Source organism: Ahaetulla prasina, chromosome 2 (assembly GCF_028640845.1).
Source record: "Ahaetulla prasina isolate Xishuangbanna chromosome 2, ASM2864084v1, whole genome shotgun sequence".
NCBI lineage: Eukaryota > Metazoa > Chordata > Lepidosauria > Squamata > Colubridae > Ahaetulla > Ahaetulla prasina.
Genome location: NC_080540.1, coordinates 143641872 through 143664044, shown reverse-complemented (window position 1 = coordinate 143664044; position 22173 = coordinate 143641872). Strand labels below are relative to the sequence as shown.

General features: G+C 40.1%; 1 protein-coding gene across 1 annotated transcript in view; it reads right to left on the bottom strand.

Annotated features, from left to right (window-relative positions):
- Positions 1-14469: 14469 nt before the first annotated feature.
- Positions 14470-22173, bottom strand: part of LOC131193220 (uncharacterized) — a 111328-nt gene continuing 103624 nt past the window's right edge. Inside the window, exons 4-5 of the mRNA XM_058173203.1 lie at positions 21711-21838; positions 14470-14897 (exon numbers count right to left, since the gene is read on the bottom strand). Coding sequence (XP_058029186.1) covers positions 14583-14897; positions 21711-21838 — 443 coding nt within the window. The 3' untranslated portion in view covers positions 14470-14582. The remainder of the gene's footprint in view (positions 14898-21710; positions 21839-22173) is intronic.

Below are 22173 nucleotides of genomic sequence, written 5' to 3'. Positions count from 1 at the left end.
TATGGAGAGGGTTAATAAGAAGACATTTCAGGTTTGAAATATACAGGTACATAGTCTCATTCCTGCTGTGATGAACACCTGCAGACCTCTGGTTATATAGGGGGGAAAAGTGGTGGAGGTAGAGAATCATCAGCATGTGACTTTTTCTAAAGTTTTGTTTTATTTAGTCATGTTTCTGGACCAAAAAATGGCCACTGACAAAAAACAGACCAGCTTCAGATTTCTAAACAATCTCCTAATGTACTCATTCTGCCTTAGAAATGAGAAATATGAGACAGATAAGACTGTGGGAAGACGATTTTTGAAGAGTCAAATGTAAACTTTGTGACACAATTTATTTATACAAGTTTAAAACGGGTACCTTCCTCCAAAGGTGCATACAGATGTGCCCAGTTGCTGTGGGTAAATTTAAGAGATGACTCAATTTTTATTTGAAACACCACACTTTCTCTTACCCTCACCAAAGGTTACTGAAAGTTTAATTTTTGTTTTGTTTTCCATATAAACAGGATGTGGCTACTTAAGCACTAAGTAGCCCCCAAAATAGTCTTTAGTGATTCGTCATGTCACCAAATATAAAAACTCTGCACATGCAGAGTTTGTCACCACTAGATACTTAGGATTTGTTAGATCCAGTGCAGATTAACTGGGCCAATATATGTTGTGTGAGCGAAGAAAGAGGCAGAAGGTCAAATCAACACTAAACATTTTCATAAGTACGCATTGTTCAGAACATGAAATGTATATACTGTACCTCTGAGAATAATTACAATGTTGGTTGGCGATATTCAACCTTTCACGGCCCATTTCTCCTGGTTGCTGTTCTTATCTTGCCTCCCTGCCATTGTCTCACCTGGTTAACCTAACAGCCAAAACAGCAAACCACAAATTCTCTTCCCTTTCTCTTGTTTATTTGCAACCTGCCTTTATTTTTACAAATAACACAAGGCGATGAACACATCCAACATATATTCCTACTCACGTTTTCCCACAATGTCCACCCTGTGAGGTGTGTTGGTCTGAGAGGGAGTGACTGACCCAAAGTCACCCAGCTCATTTTTGAGGATCAGGCAGAACTAGAACTCACGTACACCTGATTTTTTTAGCCTGGAGCTTTCAGCTTCTGTTCATTGCAATATAGAGAAGATCCTTTGCTAGTTTAGCCCAACTGAACTTGCAATATACCTTATTTTAAAATTCTAAACTTTACTTAAGTGATACCTTTGAGAATATCATGTGGTTTGTCTTAGTGTTATCATTCTTTGTTTTCAATATGGCGGCAGTATTAAAATAACCTTTAGGCTGTAAGCTTCACCAAATATTGTGACATTTACTTCTGAATATTTTTTTTATTGTATATAGGTCTGAATGGCTACAGATTTAAATACAGATACTAAATGTAAGATCACATTCCTGCTGCAATCATTCACTCTGCTTATCCATTGCTCTTCTTGTTAATGGCAGAATCAATACAATTACATAAAGGCCAAGTATAAATTATCTACATGTAAAGTGCCTATGCGATCATAACGAAGAAAGATCAATAATAAAGTGCAAAACAGCTACATAGATCTACTTTAGCACTAGCACTAGCACTTATATATCACTTCCCAGTGCTTTACAGCCCTCTGTAAGCAGTTTACAGAGTCATGCATTGCCCCCAACAATCTGAGTCCTCATTTTATTGACCTCAGAAGGATGGAAGGCTGAGTCAACCTTGAGCCAGGATCAAACTCCTGGGCAGAGTTAGCCTGCAATACTGCATTTTAACCACTGCGCCACCATGGCTCTTTACTACATAATTTCCATAGGAATGATCATTATATATGTAGAATCCACGAAAGAAGTGTTTCTACAGTTCCCAGAGTCACAGACAGCCCTTAGAAGCTTCAATGACATAGTATGTGTAGTGATGCAATTGGGCAAATGAATCAAAGAAATAAATTTAAAGAAATGAAACGAAATGAAATAAATTAAAGGTAATTTATTTCGACTTATGCTTAGCAACTGTTCAAAGTTACAATGGTCCTACCTTGGGGCAACTTTTGACCCCGATTTAAGATTCTGACTGTTGCCCCCCCACACACCTCAAGTCATATGACTGAACTTCAGGCACTTGGCAACATGATCACATTTACGGGCGTTTGCGGCATGCCGTTTTATGATGGGTTGTTGTTTGTCTCCCCCCCCACCAAAATCTGGCATTTACTTCTGGTTTGGGGCAAAACCATACCCATGACAAACCACTGATCCACAAAAAAAAAAAAAAGGTAATAAAATTGGGTCAGTCCCATTTTATAATTATCATCATTTACAACAATGCTAGGCAGTCTCCATTTTAATCTTACGCTGACCACCCCCTGCAGATAGTTTGTGCAATTTATGCAATGAAGTCATGACTGGATGACATCACTTGTCCACGGCTTTCCTTTACACCTGTCCTTCCATCTGCCTTTCCTAAATCCCTGTCTTCTGGAATATACAATGAGAGATACACAATAAAATATATATTTTTAATTTTAAAAAAGGAGGAAAAAGTATTGATTTCTCTGTATCTTTGCAATGTGCATGGAAAAACTTGAAGCGGGGAATTTCATGACCCTTTATTGATGAACAGCTGCTAAGGCTACTCTTCAAACAACAACATGGCAAGTTCTCTGCTATTTCCCTTGGCTTCTACCTCTCAGTGAAAAAGAAGAAAGGGAAGGAGGAGGAGGAGGAGGAAGAAAAGAGAGGGATAGGTGGAGGAGATGCAAGAATATGGGAGTTTTTAGTCTTGAAGGTAGCTGGTAAACATGGAGAAAAATAAACTCAGCACTTCTCATATGTATGTGGAAAGCTTAACTGAAATCTGAGTAAATTATACCTCTGATTAAGCTACTCATTAAAGTACTGTGGAGAAATTCCAGTATATTTAGGAACATAGCAGGAGGCTGGTATAAAATTATAGTAATTTGAACTGCATTTTTAAAGAGGATTGTGCATCACCCCATGTGTTCTGATCAGCACCTCTAAGGAGCAAGGTTTTACTTTGTCTATATTGTAACAGACAGTACATGATTTGTGATCGGGGTTGCAAAATGTCAAAGGGACCTGGTTTTACTGATGACATCACCATTATGTCATGTGATCATCTCTTCCGGGATATATTTTTTTTATTGCTTCCCTTAAGTCTCAATAGGCACATATTTCATGATACTTTATACCACAAAATTGTCAACTTTACATAGTAACGGGAATTCTGTGGGTTGAAGTCCACGGGTCTTAAAGTTGCCAAGGTTGGGAAGCCTTGCTTTAAAAGCTCCTTCCCACTGCAGTGGAAGAAGTAAAGTGTTAAGTCACCTCCACCTTTTAAGGAAGATGGGTAGAAAGTGAAGAGAACTAGGGAAGAAAAGCAAGGGTTACCAAAAGGCTGGCCATTAACATTTGGACAGAGGAAAAGCAATAGGAGAGAGTATAACCTATGTGTAGCAAAACAAAAGAGGCACACATCAAACGACCCTTTTTATGAGCGTTTTATAACTATAGAATTGCAAAGTCCCAGAAGACTTTTTCATTGATGTATCTTTTTAATGAGAAGCAATTTATATCCTATGTTATCTGTTATCTGTTGATCCACTAGGATTCATCTGTAGTTTTAATGAGAGAAAAAATATACCCTGATCGGGGGGGAGGGGGGGAAAACTGCAAGGAGAAAAAAAGTAATAAAGTCTTAATTTTATCATTCTGGGGGTAAGTGACAACCAGATTTTGAAGCACATTTGTTGAGCTTGAAAATAAATGTTGGAAAAAAAATTAATGTCACCTTTGACCAAATAGATCTGATTTCACCGCGTATCTTCTGGTGCCCCCAGCAATTATTGATCCGCTACACAACGAGTGGCTTTGACTGGCTGTTCCTTGCTGTCTCTAATTCTCATCCCAAAGTACCTGATGGGGGCTCTTTGAAAGAAGCAAAATGGGATGTGACTGGCATCATGCGTGCCCCAACGCTCCTTGGACAGGAAAGTGGAAAAGAACAAATTTCAAAGCGCTCGGTGGAAAATGACATGATGTTCTGCAGAAAAATAGCCTGAATGCTGAGAGATCCACTGTGGGAGATGGTTTTAAGTACATTGCTTGGAGCAGGAAAGACTCAGTCTTGTCAATATTTGAGTCTTCCCAGTGAAATAAAGAACATTATCTGCCCTTTTAATGGCAGTTGAATGTGACAGCTTAGCTGTCACCCAGACGAGCTCCTGCGGTTACTACAAACAGTACAAATTAGCCAATATATTTATTTCCCCCCCCCCAACATTATGAACACACTAATTTTTCTCTTCAGCTTCCCCTCCCATCGTCCTGACAAACAATGGCCCTGAGTGACAGCCAAGGTGCCCTTCAACTCTGGAAGAGAGAGAGAGAGAATTAGTTAATGAAAAACCGAGAGAGATCATTTCCTTGAGTGCACTGGTTTTGCCTCTCTCTTTTTTCCTGCACTGTCACAAAACATAATGAAAAGAACAAGAACAACCTTAGCTATAATTGAAAGGTGTATGCGTTTGTGTAGAACTGTGGATTAACTCAACTTGCTTTCCCTGTCAGAAACCTGTTCCTTAGCAATGACGGCCACCAAGCACTGAGTCCTACGTAAAGGTTTCCCCTGTCCAGTTGAATCTGAGACTATGGGGTGGTGCCCAATACCATCCCAACCAGTGGTGAAATTCAAATGTTTTAACTAACATTTGTTCTGTGGGCGTGACTTGGTGGGCGTGGATGGTGGGCGTGGCAGCGGAAGGCTACTGCAAAATCCCCATTTCCACCCCACTCCAGGGGAAGGATACTGCAAAATCCCCATTCCCACCCCACTCCTGGGGGAAGGATATTGCAAAATCTACATACCCACCCCACTCTGGCACCAGCCAGAGGTGGTACTTGCCGGTTCTCTGAACTACTCAAAATTTCCATTACCGGTTCTCCAGAACCTGTTGAATAGCGCCCCTGATCCCAACGTTGAAGCATGGTGGTGCTTCAACATTGTGGGGATGTTTTTCAGCAGCAGGGACTGGGAGACTGGTCAGGGTTGAGGGAAAGCTGAATGGAGCAAAGTACGGGGATATCCTCAATGAAAACCTGTTCCAGAGTGCTGAGGACCTTAGACTTGGCTGAAGGTTCACTTTCCAACATGACAATGATCCTAAGCACATAGCCAAGACAACACAGGAGTGGCTTAGGGACAACTCTTTGAATGTCCTAGAGTGGCCAAGTCAGAGCACTGACATGAACCCTATTAAACATCTCTGGAGGGACCTGAAAATGGCTGTCCACTGACGATCGCCATCCAACCTGACTAATCTTGAGAGGATTTGCAAAGAAGAATGACTGAAAATCCCCCAAGCCAGGTGTGCAAAGCTTGTTGCGTCATACCCAAAAAGATTCAAGGTAGTAATTGCAGCCAAAGGTGCGTCAACAAAGTACTGTGTGAAGGGTCTGAATACTTGTGCCAATGTGATATTTCACTTTTTTTTCTTTTTAATAAATTTACAGACATTTCTAAACTTCTGTTTTCAGTTTGTCATTATGGGGTACTGAGTGTGTAGATCAACGAGAAGTAAAAAGAATTTCAACAACTGTAGAATCAGGCTGAAGCATAACAAAATTGACAGAAGTGAAGAGGATCTGAATACTTTCCTCAATGCTCTGTATTATCAGATTCTGAGGATCCCAAGGCCATGCCTTTCAGAAGAAGATTAATCAAGAGGAATGTCCTCTAATTATTTGTCCTCTCAAGGACCAGTAGATAAAAGTCCTAATACAGTCCCCATGAAAAACAGAAGCAACTTTTTAAAGATGATGTCTGTCTCTGTTTCTCAGATGGAATGTATCAGTTTGAGGCATATCAGTATTATGGATTTAAATTAGCGGTTGTGCAAACCCTGTGATTTGTGTTTCTGAGAAGACAAGCCTCTCAGCAACTGGACAGAACTACAGTTCCAAGGACTTGTGTGTCCAAGATCCATGACAATCAAACTGTTACAAAGCTGAGACATAACTTTTGTACAGATCTGCTGTTCACTATCATTCTTCTCTCTTGTGTTTCAATACAATACACAATATGTGGCCGGAGTTTGCTCTGCATTGTACTGCTTATTTCCAAAAGAGAATTCTGTAATGTAGTATATGTATACATATATGGGATCAAGATATTTAAATCACATATATTGTGATTTAAACATATACACCTATAAGATAATCATTTTGTTGTTTTTAATGACGGCTCATAGCAAATAATATGGAGCCTACAAATGGTAGTAGTCAGCCATAACTAAAACCCATATAAACCTATTAAAACTTAAATGTAGTTAATACCATAATTTATAAATAACCTAAAAATTACCAAAAATCTTGATAAAGCCATTTCTTTGTTTAACAGCCACTTGGGTGAAACTTCCCAGCCTCTCCAATGGCATAATCTATAAGTGACTTATTTTTACCTTCATGACTAGCCATAGCTCCAGTCAAATTCTTAACAATGCTTATAACATGTGATTGCCTCGTTTTCTTTCATTCATGTCGTGATTGATCAACAGTTTTTATCCCATGCAACAAGGCTTTTTTCAGGAATTCGGATAGAGCTAGTTGGATTGGATCTCTCACAAATAGAAGAAACAATGTTTGTAGAAATATACAGCATCTTACTTTCATTTACAATATTTGTAGACCAGCCCCAGCTGTGAGACTCTGGGTCATAAGCAAGAAGATAGAAAAGCAAATTAAAACAAAGCAATACATAATGCCATGATATATACACCATCAGTTAGGTCCAGAGATATTATAGAATAACATTTTAATTGCTTTGATGAATGAAAGAAGGAAAACTGTTGTATATACCTTTGGTTAAAGCACAGTGCAGAACTGGGATGGGGGACTACTACACAAAATCTTTTTTCCTAACTCAAGTCCTGTATATTTCCCAAGGTGGCTGGGAATGATGGGAGGAAGAGTTCTGCAGCTACAAGTTTTAAATGGAAGGTTATGGATCTGGATTTTTAAAAAAAATGATAAAGAAAATAATTCTGGATTTTGTGCTTGCTTAGGATAGATATGCAGGTCAAACATCCCCACTGCTTCAGCTGTGTGATCCAGATAGCTTCTTTTGAAGCAAATCTTCCTTGATGTGTTTTTACATTAGTTCTTTTGCTTAGGGGCTGAAGGCTTCTTCCACAGCTTTTTGCATGTAACAGTTTTATCAGGTGCAAAGTCTCTGGGGAAATTTGGAGATGATGATTCAGTTTGATTTACAAGACACTTCCATTTAACTTCTGCCTTTTGCAAAGATTTGAATCCTAGTGCTGCTTTGATCATTAGTGCCCAGGACTGTCTCAAGGACCCAAATTATAAATTGTCCTTGTTTGCAAAAGGCTCAGCATGTCTCAGCTTTCCATTTTTAATGTCTGAGTTGTCACTCCCTAGTGTTCTTATCACAGTGGCATATAGCCACCTGTCTATTAAAAAAAAAAAAACACCACCTCTGGTTTTAAGAGAAACAATTCAACTGCAAAGCACCTTATAGAAGGGAATGGAAGCTTGATTTTATCTTGCAAAAATAAAAATTTGTAATGGTATAATATTAGCATAATATAATAACATAGCGCAACATTAGAGGGTTCACATCTTGTCTGTTCTAGATTTTATGAAAGGTGGTTTATTTCACTCTAGCACTTTCTAATTTATTCTTCGTGGCTGTTAATGTTCCCCTTTTCATATTTTTGCCTCCGTTCAGCAGCAGTTGGGAGGGGCTGTGAAGATTGAAAGGCAGGCACTCTGAATAATGCAATCAGAAAAGACAGGAAGGCCTTAATGGGTATAGTTCTAGTATGGATTTTAGTATACATGCACTTTACAGACGTAAATGAATCCCTATAAATCTGTATTTGAGAACAATGTAGAAATAGCCGAGAGGTTTCTTAGCACTATCATCATATCCCAGTCCCCAGATTCTTTGAAAGCAATGATGTTTGTATTAATACTGTATACCGTATTTTTTGGAGTATAAGACGCACCTTCATTTTTGGGGAGGAAAAGAAGAAAAAAGCCGATTGGCAGGTGGGTTGGCCTCCCGGAATACCCCTAATCATCTGTTCCCAGAGGTGAATTTTAGCAACAGGTTCCTTGGTTGTGAGCTCTGTGCCTTGCTGGTTTTTGGTTTTTTGGTTTTTTTGGCTTTTTTTTCTGCCTCTGAAACTTCTGAATCTCTGTTTCAGAAAAAACTTTTTTTTTCTGTCTCTGAAAGCCTCCAAAACAGCTTCAAAAAAAAAAAAAAGCCTCTGAAGCTCTGTTTGGGGGCTTCTTTTCTGAAGCTTCATTTCTGATGCTTTTTTCAGCCTCCGAAACCTCTGTTTGAGAAGCTGGGCGGGGCTACATTCGGAGTATAAGATGCACCAGTGGTGAAATCCAATTTTTTTTACTACCAGTTCTCTGGGTGTGGCTTAGTGGGAGTGGCATGGTGGGCGTGGCAGGGGAAGGATACTGCAAAATCTCCATTCCCACCCCACTCTGGGGCCAACCAGAGGTGGTATTTGATGGTTCTCCAAACTACTCAAAATTTCCACTACCGGTTCTCCAAACTGCTCAAAGTTTTTGGTACTGGTTCTTCAGTACCTGTCAGAACCTGCTGGATTTCACCCCTGAGACGCACCCAGATTTTCACCCTCTTTTTTGGGGAAAAAAGTGCGTCTTATACTCCAAAAAATATGGTAGTTTAAAACTGTTCATATCTCCCAGGAAGATGAAGAAATAAGTCTTTTATTGACTCATAATCCATAAACATGAAAAGCAACTCTTTTTCTTTTTTCTTTTTTCTTTTATACAGTTTGGGACAAGAAACAAACAACAATAAGAATCAACAACCAAGATGGTTACCAAGCATCTAGCATACTTTAATAAATCACATTATGCTACAGGCCAACTCTAAAACAATACCTGCTGGAAAGCTTCCATCATTTAAATACTTGCTGTTTCAATCATCAGCTTAATCAACATTGGATATTATCTTTTAACATTTAAATTTTCCAGATCTTGAAACTGTGTTTAACAAAAATTTAGAACAGACCATTTCCTGTATTATTCCATCTGTATTTACTCTGAGAATATTGTAGGATCCAGTCAGGGTTGGTCACCGGGATCAGAGCTTTAGTCTTCCAAGCTTTCAGATTCATCCTGGAGCCCATCCTCCACCCATCCATCCATGTATGGCAGTGATGGGTTTCAAATTTTTTTACCACCGGTTCTGTGGGCATGGCTTGGTGGATGTGGCATTGCTTTGGTGGGTGTGGCTTGGTGGGCGTGGCAGGGGAAGGATACTGTAAAATCTCTATTCCCACTCCAATCCAGGGGAAGGTTACTGCAAAATCCCCATTTCCTCCTGATCAGCTGGGACTTGGGAGGCAGAGAATAGATGGGGGTGGGGCCAATCAGCATTTTTACTACCGGTTCTCCGAACTACTCAATATTTCCGCTACCGGTTCTCCAGAACTGGTCGGAACCTGCTGAAACCCACCTCTGATGTATGGGCCCCAGCACGAGTTTGAAAGCTCAGAAGGCTAAACCTCTGGCCCCAGTGACTAACTCTGATTGGGTCCTGCAACACTATCCTGGGACATGTGTATTTGTCTTCATTCAGCTGAGCATACTGCTAAAAGAGATTAGTGCAGGGGTGAAATCTAAATTTTTTTGCTACCTGTTCTGTGGGTATGGCTTGGTGGGTGGGTGTGTCCTGTGACTGAGTGGGCGTGGCCAACTCAATGTCACTCACAGCCATGCCCACTCAGTCACAACACCCCCCACCAAGCCACACCCACAGAACCCAGTAGGGAAAAAAATTAGTTTCTATTCTGCCTTTTCCCTTTTTGCGAGATGTCTGCAGCTGCAGCTTCTCTGCCCGCTTCCCACCCACTCATCACCTGTTCTCCCTTCACCTTGGGTCAGGGGCCGGGGCCCAGGGATGCGCCATTCCCCTAGGCCCTGGAACTGCCATCTGCCTCAACAGGGTCGGGGAATGCACCATTCCCCAATTCTGGCCTTTCTCTGGAGCTGCCGCCCACTCACTGCCCGCTCACCGCCTGCTCACCCTTCGCCTTTGGTCGGGGAATGGGCCTCAGCCCCTGACCTAAGGGCAAGCAGGTGGCGAGCTGCCTTCCCGGTGTTCCGGTGTCCAGCTTGCGAAGGCTGGACTGCGGGCCGTGGACTGGTTTGGGAGCGTGGCCAGCCAGCGATTGCTACCGGATCGGCGAACCAGAACCAATCTCCGCTATCTACTCGCCCGATCCGGTCCGATCTGGTAGCATTTCACCCCTGGATTAGTGATATAAAGATTACAGTGATTTTGCTTTATAAAATGTAATTAGTATCTCTTAAACCACAAGTATTTTTTTTAAAAAAAGAAGCCTCTGTGGCTCAGACTGGTAAGACAGTCTGTTATTAACAGCAGCTGCTTGCAATTACTGCAGGTTCAAGCCCCACCAGGCCCAAGGTTGACTCAACCTTCCATCCTTTATAAGGTAGGTAAAATGAGGACCCAGATTGTTGGGGGCAATAAGTTGACTTTGTATATAATATACAAATGGATGAAGACTATTGCTTGACATAGTGTAAGCCGCCCTGAATCTTTGGAGAAGGGCGGGATATAAATGTAAAAAAAAAAAAAGTGCAATATTTTAGTTTGGGGATATAAGTAAGTTAACTGTAAAGACCTAATAAACTCTTTGAAGGTGTACATTCAAATTTGTCCTGCAGCTGAGGTGATCCGGTGCTTCCAAATCAGCTGATGAACTGATTTATTCCGTTGGGAATAAATTAGAGGGTGTAATCTTTACCTATTAGCAAAAAAGATTCATATTAAAATCTATGCAAAAGGGCAACGATTTTATTAAAAAAACATGGGTCAGACTTAGAATAAGATTTAATGAATGTCAAAGAGAAAGGAGTATATGAGCAGCAACAGGTTACTGACAGGAGCCAGAGACTTTGAAAGATTGTTTTCTTGAGTATGGAGAAGAAAATTACAATGTGGAGCATGCTTCTCAAAAAGGAAAGGTTATCCATTATTTTAAAAAGTTGTATCAAGATGCAATTTTTTTGCAGGAAACAAGTATAAGGTCAAGGGATGTAAAATGTTTGATATATAAACCTTTAGTAAAGAATTTAGATCAGCAGGTGTGAAAAAGATTAATGGCATTGTTTTCTATATTAAATCACAGCTTAAAGCAGCCTAGAATTGCCTTGGTGAGATGGGCGACCTAATAAATAAATAAATAAGCCATAGCTTTTATTGTCAGATGAGCAAGGCTGATATGAAACAGTAGACGTCAATTCAACAGTTGAATACAAGGCATCAAATCAATAATCGTTGGACTTTATGTGCCAAATGATTAAAAAAAAGGATTTTTTTTCAACATATGGAAACTTGTAAAAAGAAGTTAGATAATTTTTTAATCTGAATTTGGATAAAGAAAATTGGGGTGCCAGTGAAGTTGTAATGTGAAACTGTTTTACTCCATATAGTTTTTGGGAGTTAAACAGGAAATCCTAGGGGGGAAAAATATACTAGATGAAATTAAGAGGAAAGAGGAGGATTTATAGAAAGCACCCGAATGTACTATTTTACATCAAATTAAACTCCTACATGAGCAAATATCCACATATTAATTGTAAGAGAAATAGAAGCTAAATGAAACAACATGAAATAGAAAAACTGGCAAACGGTTTATAATTTAGGAAGAAGGGAGAAACGGAAATAATGCTAGAGATTCAAGAAGGCAAGACTATTCAAATCTGTATAAAATCCACAAGTTCCCCCTAGAAAAGTTTAATGAATATTTGAAAAAAAACATAATTTACCCAAACTTTCTCAAGTTGAGAAACAAAATGTGAATAGTACTATAAAAACTTTTGCAAAAATCAGAGGCTATAAGAAAGCTCAAAATGGGGTAGACACCAGGGCCTGATGGAATACCAAGTTTGTAAGTGTTTTGAAGATCATCTTCTACAACTATTTAAATATGTATGAACTTTTTATTACAAGGATCTCTTATGACAGAATCATGGCAAGAAGTGAATATTTTACTCCCCAAAGAGGGGTAGGACTTGACTTAAACTAAAACTTATAGATCAATTTCATTGCTGAATGAAACACTCAGAGTTGCTCGATAATAAGATGGGTGGCATATAAATGCAATAAATGAACAAACAAACAAATAAATAATGATTATTAAATATTTATAACAATACTGGCTCACAGGGTAAAGAGGATTTTACAAGGTTTTATTCATGAGGAACCAGACTTTTACCTAAAAAACAAGTTAAGAGACAATTGTGAGAACTGTTCTGAATGTAATAGAATATTGCAACAACATAATAAGATGAAGGCAGCATTGATTTTTCTTGATGCAGAGAAGGCTTTTGATTGCTTGAATTGGACTTTTATGTTGAAAGTTTTGGAGGATATGGATTTCGGGGAGAATTTTATGTCAGGGATAAATCGATGTATACACCATAAAAGGCACATATTTATTGTCAATCATGAGTTAACCATGTGAAATTCAGAAGGGAGCAAGGCAAGGGATGGCCTGTCTCACCTTTACTTTTTATTTTAGTCTTAGAAGTTTTGTGTAGAGGCATTAAACAGGATGAGGAAATAGCAGGCTTGAAAATTTAGAGAGACTTATAAGTTGAGAGCTTTTGCTTACGACCTAATTCTGATTTTACAAGAACCTCAGAATGGTATAGAACATTTAATAAACAAATTGAAACATTTTGGAGCATTAGATGGATTTAAAATAAACAAGCAAAAAACCAATATGGTTACAAATATGAGCCCAGAAGTTCAAGAGATTCTGATGAAAAAAGATAGCTTTGAATATTGAGAAGAAAGTTAAGTGTTTGGGGATGATATGGGCTAATATAAATGGTGTACTGTTTCAGAAGGATTATCTTACTTTATGGAATTATGTAAACAAGAATTTGCTAAAGTGGGATACAAACTTCTCACTATTTTTGACAAACATTCATTTCTTGGAAAGAGACTCATATTATCCACTACTTTTCCACCAGCTTTTGCACATCTCAAAATTGTTCCATTTCTCCTTCTTTATTAAATGTTATACCAAATGATACAAACTAATAAATTTGCTCTATTTTTTTGCTTGCTGGTATAACCTGCAATTGTTCACTCAATTTCCTTTTCAAAATTACTCTGGTCTTCAGTACACTTAATGTATTAATTTTCCAGTCCATACTTACATAGTATGTTTGACACACCCCTGCCTGGCAATCCTCCCCCACACATAATAACACCCCCAGTTTTACTCTTTTTTCCAGAAAACATTCTATTATCTATGTGATTTTCTTATTCACAGTCTCTTTCACTTCAACATTCCAACAAGTGTCCCTTTTTGTACTTTCAGTTAGCATAATTCCATACAATTCTATGGTATACCATACCACCTTTGCACTTTGTTCCAATCAGGTTTCCTAATTCAATTTCCAACATTCTCTTTCCATTCATTCTTTTTGGAGATTAATCCATCTTCTAACAATGCTTGTACAAGTCACATACTTTCCCTTTCTATCATCATTCTACTTTCACTCTTTTTTCTTCATATTTTCCTTCTATGTTCCCCAATCCATTTTCCCATGATCCATTCTGTACACGATTGAATATCTGTGTCACAATTAGAACCATTCAGCAGATTCATAATTATCCCTACACCTTCATTTATTTGCATGTAGTCATCATGGTCATCTTCATTCACGTACATTATATCCTTCTCCTCTCGTTTGACACACAGCATTCCTTATATATTCCAAATTTTAATATTCCATATAACATAGCATTAGATGGCTCCATTGAAGTTCTTTCATTGGCTATCAAAGATTTAAGATGCCAAAGTTTTATATCCACTAAACAGCCTTAGTTATACTTGTATAACATGCCTTATTACTGCTAAATTTGTATTTTACAAGGTTTGCCCCAAGAGATGCCTGCATTATTCTATGCAACTTAGCTTACTAGTCTATAGAAGGAAGCCCATATCCTACCAACTAGGAAGTCTATGAAGTTTATTGACACACATTCAGGAATCACACTCAGTGATTCTCCAATTTAATATTTTTAATATTTAATATTCCTTTAATATGCCTTTAATATTCCCAAGTCTATAAATAAAAAATAAACATATTAGTCAGAATGAATATTTGATTTTAAAATCAGCGTCCTTGGGTTCTGTATGCTTCCTTCATAATATCGCAAATGTCAATTCAGCTGATGAATTTTATCATTCCTAATAAAACATCTGGCTTTATTCTGATGGTACATACAACTGCTTAAATTGGCTTGTGTCTGGCCCACTAAAGAAGCCATAGCATTTGTTTTAATTATTGAGAAGGTTTTGCATTGACGATTCAATATATAGCAGCAGCAGCTTTCTTCTCTGGATCACTGAGACATCTGTGCAGTTCTCAGCTCCAGAATGTCTAAAAGTTCATGGACCATCCTCAAGATCAGACCTCTTTGGGATAAACTAATTGAGCTTTTTAGCGAGGCTTTAGAATTTCCCCCATTTGAGTGATATTGATGCAGGGATAGTGGGGACCCTCGGAAGATGGCAGCCAGAGATCTTCTTATTTTCAGAGAGCTGGGATCTTGACGTGTTAATTAACGGAGGCAAGGTGGACTTTTTGGTGGGACCAAATGGTTTCTTTCTATCTCTGGGGTGAGTTTTTTTTGCAGATTCTTCATCCGGTTCTGGGAATGTCAGCTGCATCGTTTTCAGCTCTGACTCGGTGGTGCACACAATGCCCCTGTTCATCATCCGTGGTGTCATGGGCAGATTGCTGGGGAAGGTCAGAGTCTCCATCTCCTAAGAGTAAATATAGAAAGGACCACCTAGATCAGGGGTCTCCAACCTTGGCAACTTTAAGACTTGTGGACTTCAGCTCCCAGAATTCCTCAGCCCAGCTTTGTATTACTGGCTTTTTTATTACTTTGCTGGCTAAGGAATTCTGGGAGTTGAAGTCCACAAGTCTTAAAGTTGCCAGAGACCCCTGACCTAGGTCATTCATGAAAGATGCCATATTACAAATCTTGTAGTATTGTAATTTTTCTTGGAAAACTGATTATAATCTGCCACATCCCAATTAGAGTTTAAATTACAGCTGGTCCTTGATTTAAAATCATTTGTTTAGTGACAGTTCAAAGTTACAACAGCACTAAAAAGTGACTTACGACCGCTTCTCACACTTATGACCATTGCAGCATCTCCATGTTCACGTGATCCAAAATTTCGATGCTTAGCAACTGGCTCATATTTATAATGCTTATAGTGTCCCGGGGTCACGTCATCATCTTTTGAGACCTTCTGACAAGCAAAGTCAATGGGGAAACCAGATTCAACTAACAATTGTGTTACTAATTTAACAATTGCTGTGGTGAAGCATTTAAGAACTGTGGCAAGAAAGGTTGTAAAATAGGCCAAAACCAGTGGTGGGCTGCTGCCAGTTCAGACTGGTACGGGCGAACCGGTAGTTCCGACCATCACTGGCCCCACCCACCTGCCCTGGCACTATCATGTCCTATATAATCACTGGTTATTCGATGCCGCGTGCATATTTTGGAAGGCGCACACGTGCGCTCCCATTTTTGGCAAATCGGTTGTTACAACTGGCAACAGCCCAACCCTGGCCAAAACTCACTTAACAACTGTCTTGCTCAGCAATGAAAATTTTGGCTCAGTTGTGACCATAAATCGAAGACTACCTGTAATTGCATGAATATAATTAACTGGAATGCCATACTGTGCTTTTTATTATGTAAAAGCAATAGCCAAGAAGCTTATTTTTCTTTTAAAATGCATATACTAGCTCTTGGGAGCTGATTTATGTTGAAACCCCAAAAGGCAAAAGGAAAAAAAAACCAGTTAAATATTCCCTTCCTTCCTCTTTTCATTACCCCACAGCTGCTGAGTTTTCCCAAAGGCCCTTCTTTATAACAACATAAAACAAATGCGTGCGTTTCATTTGTGCTCCTAAGAAATCTAGTCTGGCCTTAGATTTAGAATAAGATTGTGTGCGTGAGTAAAGCAGGGAAGAGAGGGGTCATCACAAGGAAATGCATTTTCACATCTATTGGGAGTGAAGTCAAACATCCAGCAGTTGATTCACCAGTGCAAATATGTGCAAAGAACAGTCTGTGAAAGAAGAACAATAATATCTGCCATGAAAGGTATTATCCCTCTTCTGTGTACTGTTAGGGTGGCAGTAGCAATTTTTCTAGTTTTATGGTACGGGAACTGTAATTTAGTGTGTTTGCAGATACAATATTACTTTGTTTTCACAGCTATATTTGATGAAGGCCTTGAAATACAACACACTAGTGAGCTTCTAGCCAGTTAGCTGTTTCTTAACAAACACTTTATTTAGTGTGGGTTTGATTTGGTGTAACATCCTAAATAAGTCTGGTTCATATGATGATTAGGGGACTGGAGGCTAAAACATATGAAGAATGGTTGCAGGAACTGGGTATGTCTAGTTTAATGAAAAGAAGGACTAGGGGAGACATGATAGCAGTGTTCCGATATCTCAGAGGTTGCCACAAAGAAGAGGGAGTCAAGCTATTCTCCAAAGCACCTGGGGGTAGAACAAGAAGCAATGGATGGAAACCAGTGGTGGGATTCAAGTAATTTAACAACCGGTTCTCTGCCCTAATGATTTCTTCCAACAACCAGTTTGCTAAACTGTTCAGAAAGTTAACAACCAGTTCTCCTGAAGTGGTGCGAACTGGCTGACTCCCACCACTGGTGGAAACTAATCAAGGAGAGGAACAATTTAGAACTAAGGAGAAATTTCCCGACAGTTAGAACAATTAATTAGTGGAACAACTTGCCTCCAGAAGTTTTTAAGAAGATGTTGGATAACCATTTGTCTGAAGTGGTATAGGGTTTCCTGCCTAAGCAGGGGGGTTGGATTAGAAGACCTCCAAGGTCCCTTCCAATTCTGTTATTCTATTCTATTCTATTCTATTCTATTCTATTCTATTCTATTCTATTCTATTCTATTCTATTCTATTCTATTCTATTCTATTCTATTAGCATAAGGGTAGAAATGCATCAATTTATAGTTATTAAATAACCACTGCTATGACTATGCATGTAATTTTACATTAATATGTAAGCTCAAACAGAAGCGTTAGGGTTAGGGTCAAAGAAAAACTGATACCAGCAGTACGCTGATGACACCCAGCTGTACTTTTCCACCCCGGACCACCCCAATGAAGTTGTTGAAGTGCTGTCCCGGTGTTTGGAAGCCGTCTGGGTCTGGATGGGGAGAAACAGGCTCAAGCTTAATCCTCCAAGACGGAGTGGCTGTGGATGCCGGCACCCGATTCAGTCAGCTGCACTGGCTGTTGGAGGCGAGTTATTGGCCCCAAAGGATAGGGTGCGCAACTTAGGTGTCCTCCTGGATGATCGGCTGTCGTTTGAAGATCATTTGACGGCCGCTCCAGGGGCCTTCCACCAGGTTCGCCTGGTTCGGCAGTTGCGCCTTCCTTGATCGGGATGCCTTATGCACGGTCACTCATCGCTCGTTACCTCTCGCTTGGATTACTGTAATGCTCTACATGGGGCTCTTGAAGTGCACTCGAGGCTTCAGTTAGTCCAGAACGCAGCTGGGTGATAGAGGGAGCTACGTAGCTCCCATGTAACACCGATCCTGCGCAGGCTGCACTGGCTGCCTGTGGCCTTCCGAGTGCACTTTAAGGTGTTGGTTATGACCTTTAAAGCGCCCATGGCTTAGGACCTGGGTACTTACGGGACCGCCTGCTGCTACCACACGCCTCCCACCGACCCGTGCGCTCCCATTTTTGGCAAATCGGTTGTTACAACTGGCAACAGCCCAACCCTGGCCAAAACTCACTTAACAACTGTCTTGCTCAGCAATGAAAATTTTGGCTCAGTTGTGACCATAAATCGAAGACTACCTGTAATTGCATGAATATAATTAACTGGAATGCCATACTGTGCTTTTTATTATGTAAAAGCAATAGCCAAGAAGCTTATTTTTCTTTTAAAATGCATATACTAGCTCTTGGGAGCTGATTTATGTTGAAACCCCAAAAGGCAAAAGGAAAAAAAAACCAGTTAAATATTCCCTTCCTTCCTCTTTTCATTACCCCACAGCTGCTGAGTTTTCCCAAAGGCCCTTCTTTATAACAACATAAAACAAATGCGTGCGTTTCATTTGTGCTCCTAAGAAATCTAGTCTGGCCTTAGATTTAGAATAAGATTGTGTGCGTGAGTAAAGCAGGGAAGAGAGGGGTCATCACAAGGAAATGCATTTTCACATCTATTGGGAGTGAAGTCAAACATCCAGCAGTTGATTCACCAGTACAAATATGTGCAAAGAACAGTCTGTGAAAGAAGAACAATAATATCTGCCATGAAAGGTATTATCCCTCTTCTGTGTACTGTTAGGGTGGCAGTAGCAATTTTTCTAGTTTTATGGTACGGGAACTATAATTTAGTGTGTTTGCAGATACAATATTACTTTGTTTTCACAGCTATATTTGATGAAGGCCTTGAAATACAACACACTAGTGAGCTTCTAGCCAGTTAGCTGTTTCTTAACAAACACTTTATTTAGTGTGGGTTTGATTTGGTGTAACATCCTAAATAAGTCTGGTTCATATGATGATTAGGGGACTGGAGGCTAAAACATATGAAGAATGGTTGCAGGAACTGGGTATGTCTAGTTTAATGAAAAGAAGGACTAGGGGAGACATGATAGCAGTGTTCCGATATCTCAGAGGTTGCCACAAAGAAGAGGGAGTCAAGCTATTCTCCAAAGCACCTGAGGGCAGGACATGAAGCAATGGATGGAAACCAGTGGTGGGATTCAAGTAATTTAACAACCGGTTCTCTGCCCTAATGATTTCTTCCAACAACCAGTTTGCCAAACTGTTCAGAAAGTTAACAACCAGTTCTCCTGAAGTGGTGCGAACTGGCTGACTCCCACCACTGGTGGAAACTAATCAAGGAGAGGAGCAATTTAGAACTAAGGAGAAATTTCCCGACAGTTAGAACAATTAATCAGTGGAACAACTTGCCTCCAGAAGTTTTTAAGAAGATGTTGGATAACCATTTGTCTGAAGTGGTATAGGGTTTCCTGCCTAAGCAGGGGGGTTGGATTAGAAGACCTCCAAGGTCCCTTCCAATTCTGTTATTCTATTCTATTCTATTCTATTCTATTCTATTCTATTCTATTCTATTCTATTCTATTCTATTCTATAAGCATAAGGGTAGAAATGCATCAATTTATAGTTATTAAATAACCACTGCTATGACTATGCATGTAATTTTACATTAATATGTAAGCTCAAACAGAAGCGTTAGGGTTAGGGTCAAAGAAAAACTGATACCAGCAGTACGCTGATGACACCCAGCTGTACTTTTCCACCCCGGACCACCCCAATGAAGTTGTTGAAGTGCTGTCCCGGTGTTTGGAAGCCGTACGGGTCTGGATGGGGAGAAACAGGCTCAAGCTTAATCCCTCCAAGACGGAGTGGCTGTGGATGCCGGCACCCCGATTCAGTCAGCTGCACCCGCGGCTGGCTGTTGGAGGCGAGTTATTGGCCCCAAAGGATAGGGTGCGCAACTTAGGTGTCCTCCTGGATGATCGGCTGTCGTTTGAAGATCATTTGACGGCCGTCTCCAGGGGGGCCTTCCACCAGGTTCGCCTGGTTCGGCAGTTGCGCCCCTTCCTTGATCGGGATGCCTTATGCACGGTCACTCATGCGCTCGTTACCTCTCGCTTGGATTACTGTAATGCTCTCTACATGGGGCTCTTGAAGTGCACTCGGAGGCTTCAGTTAGTCCAGAATGCAGCTGCGCGGGTGATAGAGGGAGCTACACGTAGCTCCCATGTAACACCGATCCTGCGCAGGCTGCACTGGCTGCCTGTGGCCTTCCGAGTGCACTTTAAGGTGTTGGTTATGACCTTTAAAGCGCTCCATGGCTTAGGACCTGGGTACTTACGGGACCGCCTGCTGCTACCACACGCCTCCCACCGACCCGTACGCTCCCATAGAGAGGGACTTCTCAGGGTGCCGTCCGCCAAACAATGCCGGCTGGCGGCCCCCAGGGGAAGGGCCTTCTCTGTGGGGGCGCCCACACTCTGGAACGAGCTTCCCCCGGGTCTACGTCAAATACCTGACCTTCGGACATTTCGTCGCGAACTAAAAACACATCTCTTTATTCGCGCGGGGCTGGCTTAAATTAGTTTTATTGGGAAATTTTATCAATTTTAAACGGGGTTTTTAGTATGGAAATTCTTAATTTCAGGCTAATTTAAATAAGTTTTTTAATGGTATTTTAATCTTTATATTGTATTGTTTTATTTTGCCTGTACACCGCCCTGAGTCCTTCGGGAGAAGGGCGGTATAAAAATCAAATAAATAAAAATAATAATAAAATAATAATAAATTAATAAAAAATTGAAAACTGTTTAACAGATACTATAAGCATTAGGTTGCCTGCCCATGTTTTACACACAGTTGTAGTCAGCGCATGAAAAGGTGAACAGGCTGTTCCAAACTGATAAACCTTCTTGGTGTTAATTTCTCCAAAGACATGCCGGCGGACTTTTTGCTTTGCTATTCTTTTCAGGAACCCTTCTTCCAGATTGTGTTTGAAAATACTCTGTGTATGAAAATTAAACAAATATGGAACGTTGATAAAAGTTGTATTCTGTTTAGCATATTAGCTTCTAAGTGCCAGTAGCTGAAGGACACCTGCATTATAAATGAAGCAGGAGGAGGTGACTTATAAGGTAGTCTAAAGGACAGCACAGTAATCCAGGTAAAATGTACCTGGACATCTTAGGCAGCAGATGCTGAAGGATGGGGACAAAAAGAGCTGGAATGTGATAAAACCTAAAGTAGACTTCATAATTCTATATGCCTAAGCTGAAAAATGCCTCCTGGGTCCTGCTAGATCTGTGGTGGGCTTGGGATAGGGGACTACATTCATCTTGGCCTTTCTCTACCTTTTGGCAGCTTATGACATCATAAAATCATAGTATTTTTCTGGATTAACTCATATCAAACCCTAGATGCTTCCTCTCCCTTCTCTCCCTTTCAGCCCACCAGATTTACCAGATAAGGAAACAAACTCTACAGGAAAGTTAAAACTCTTTTGGTTGAGAGTGGCCATAATAACAAAATCTTGCAAGTCTAATTGTATTGTAGCTTCTCCCCCTTCCTATATTTCAGTGAATCAGGGAGGCATCTACCTGATCCCCTTCCAAAATTATCTTATTTTTTTTTGGACTAGGAAAAAACAACAACCTCAGTCCCGGCTTTGCCTGCATATTTAGGTTAAGGTTGTTTTCTTTGCTCTCTATATCAGTGGCAATAAAAGTGGCACTTCTGCCTGTGATTTAAATGGCTAATGCATTTTCCAGATCTCCAGGGCTGGCTGGAGGAATTGAAAAAAGAAAAAGAGAATAATTGTGCGGGAATAATTAAAATTGCTCTAGTTTGTTCTGTGATCTCAATGAACTTACAGCAGGCAGAGTATTTTGTTCTGAGTTCGGAAGAGTCAGATGGTTTATTCCAAGAACAGAAAGCTTTCTCCATCCTTACCTCATGCTGCATCAACCCAATGTGGTGATAGCATTATTACCTCATGCTTCCTTTGGGCTAAGATGCTGTTTAACTGGGGTGTCATCAGCCAACTTTGTACCACATCTGCAGAAGGAGCTTGTTGACTAGGAACTTGTTGAGGCTGAGCAATTCTGGGTAACTGAAGCTCTGAGAACGAACAATAAACTCAGATAAGGTTGGATATCCTATGAATATATCCATCAGATTTGAAGAACAGATCTCAAACAATTCTTGGGAGGAAAATGGCCACCAGCATTGCCTGAAAGCATGGTTCTGTCCTCATCACTTTTCAAGTCCATAAAGCTGAGCTGATCCCCAACTATTTGACTCTTCTTCTACTCATGGCAATACTGAACTTTCACAATTATTTTGGTAGTTAGTTGACCCTCTTTTTTCCACTACCATTATTTCAGCAAGCATTGCTTAGTTTTTAACACAACATCCAGTTAAACCTTTTCTTAATTAGGTTTTCATTGATACCC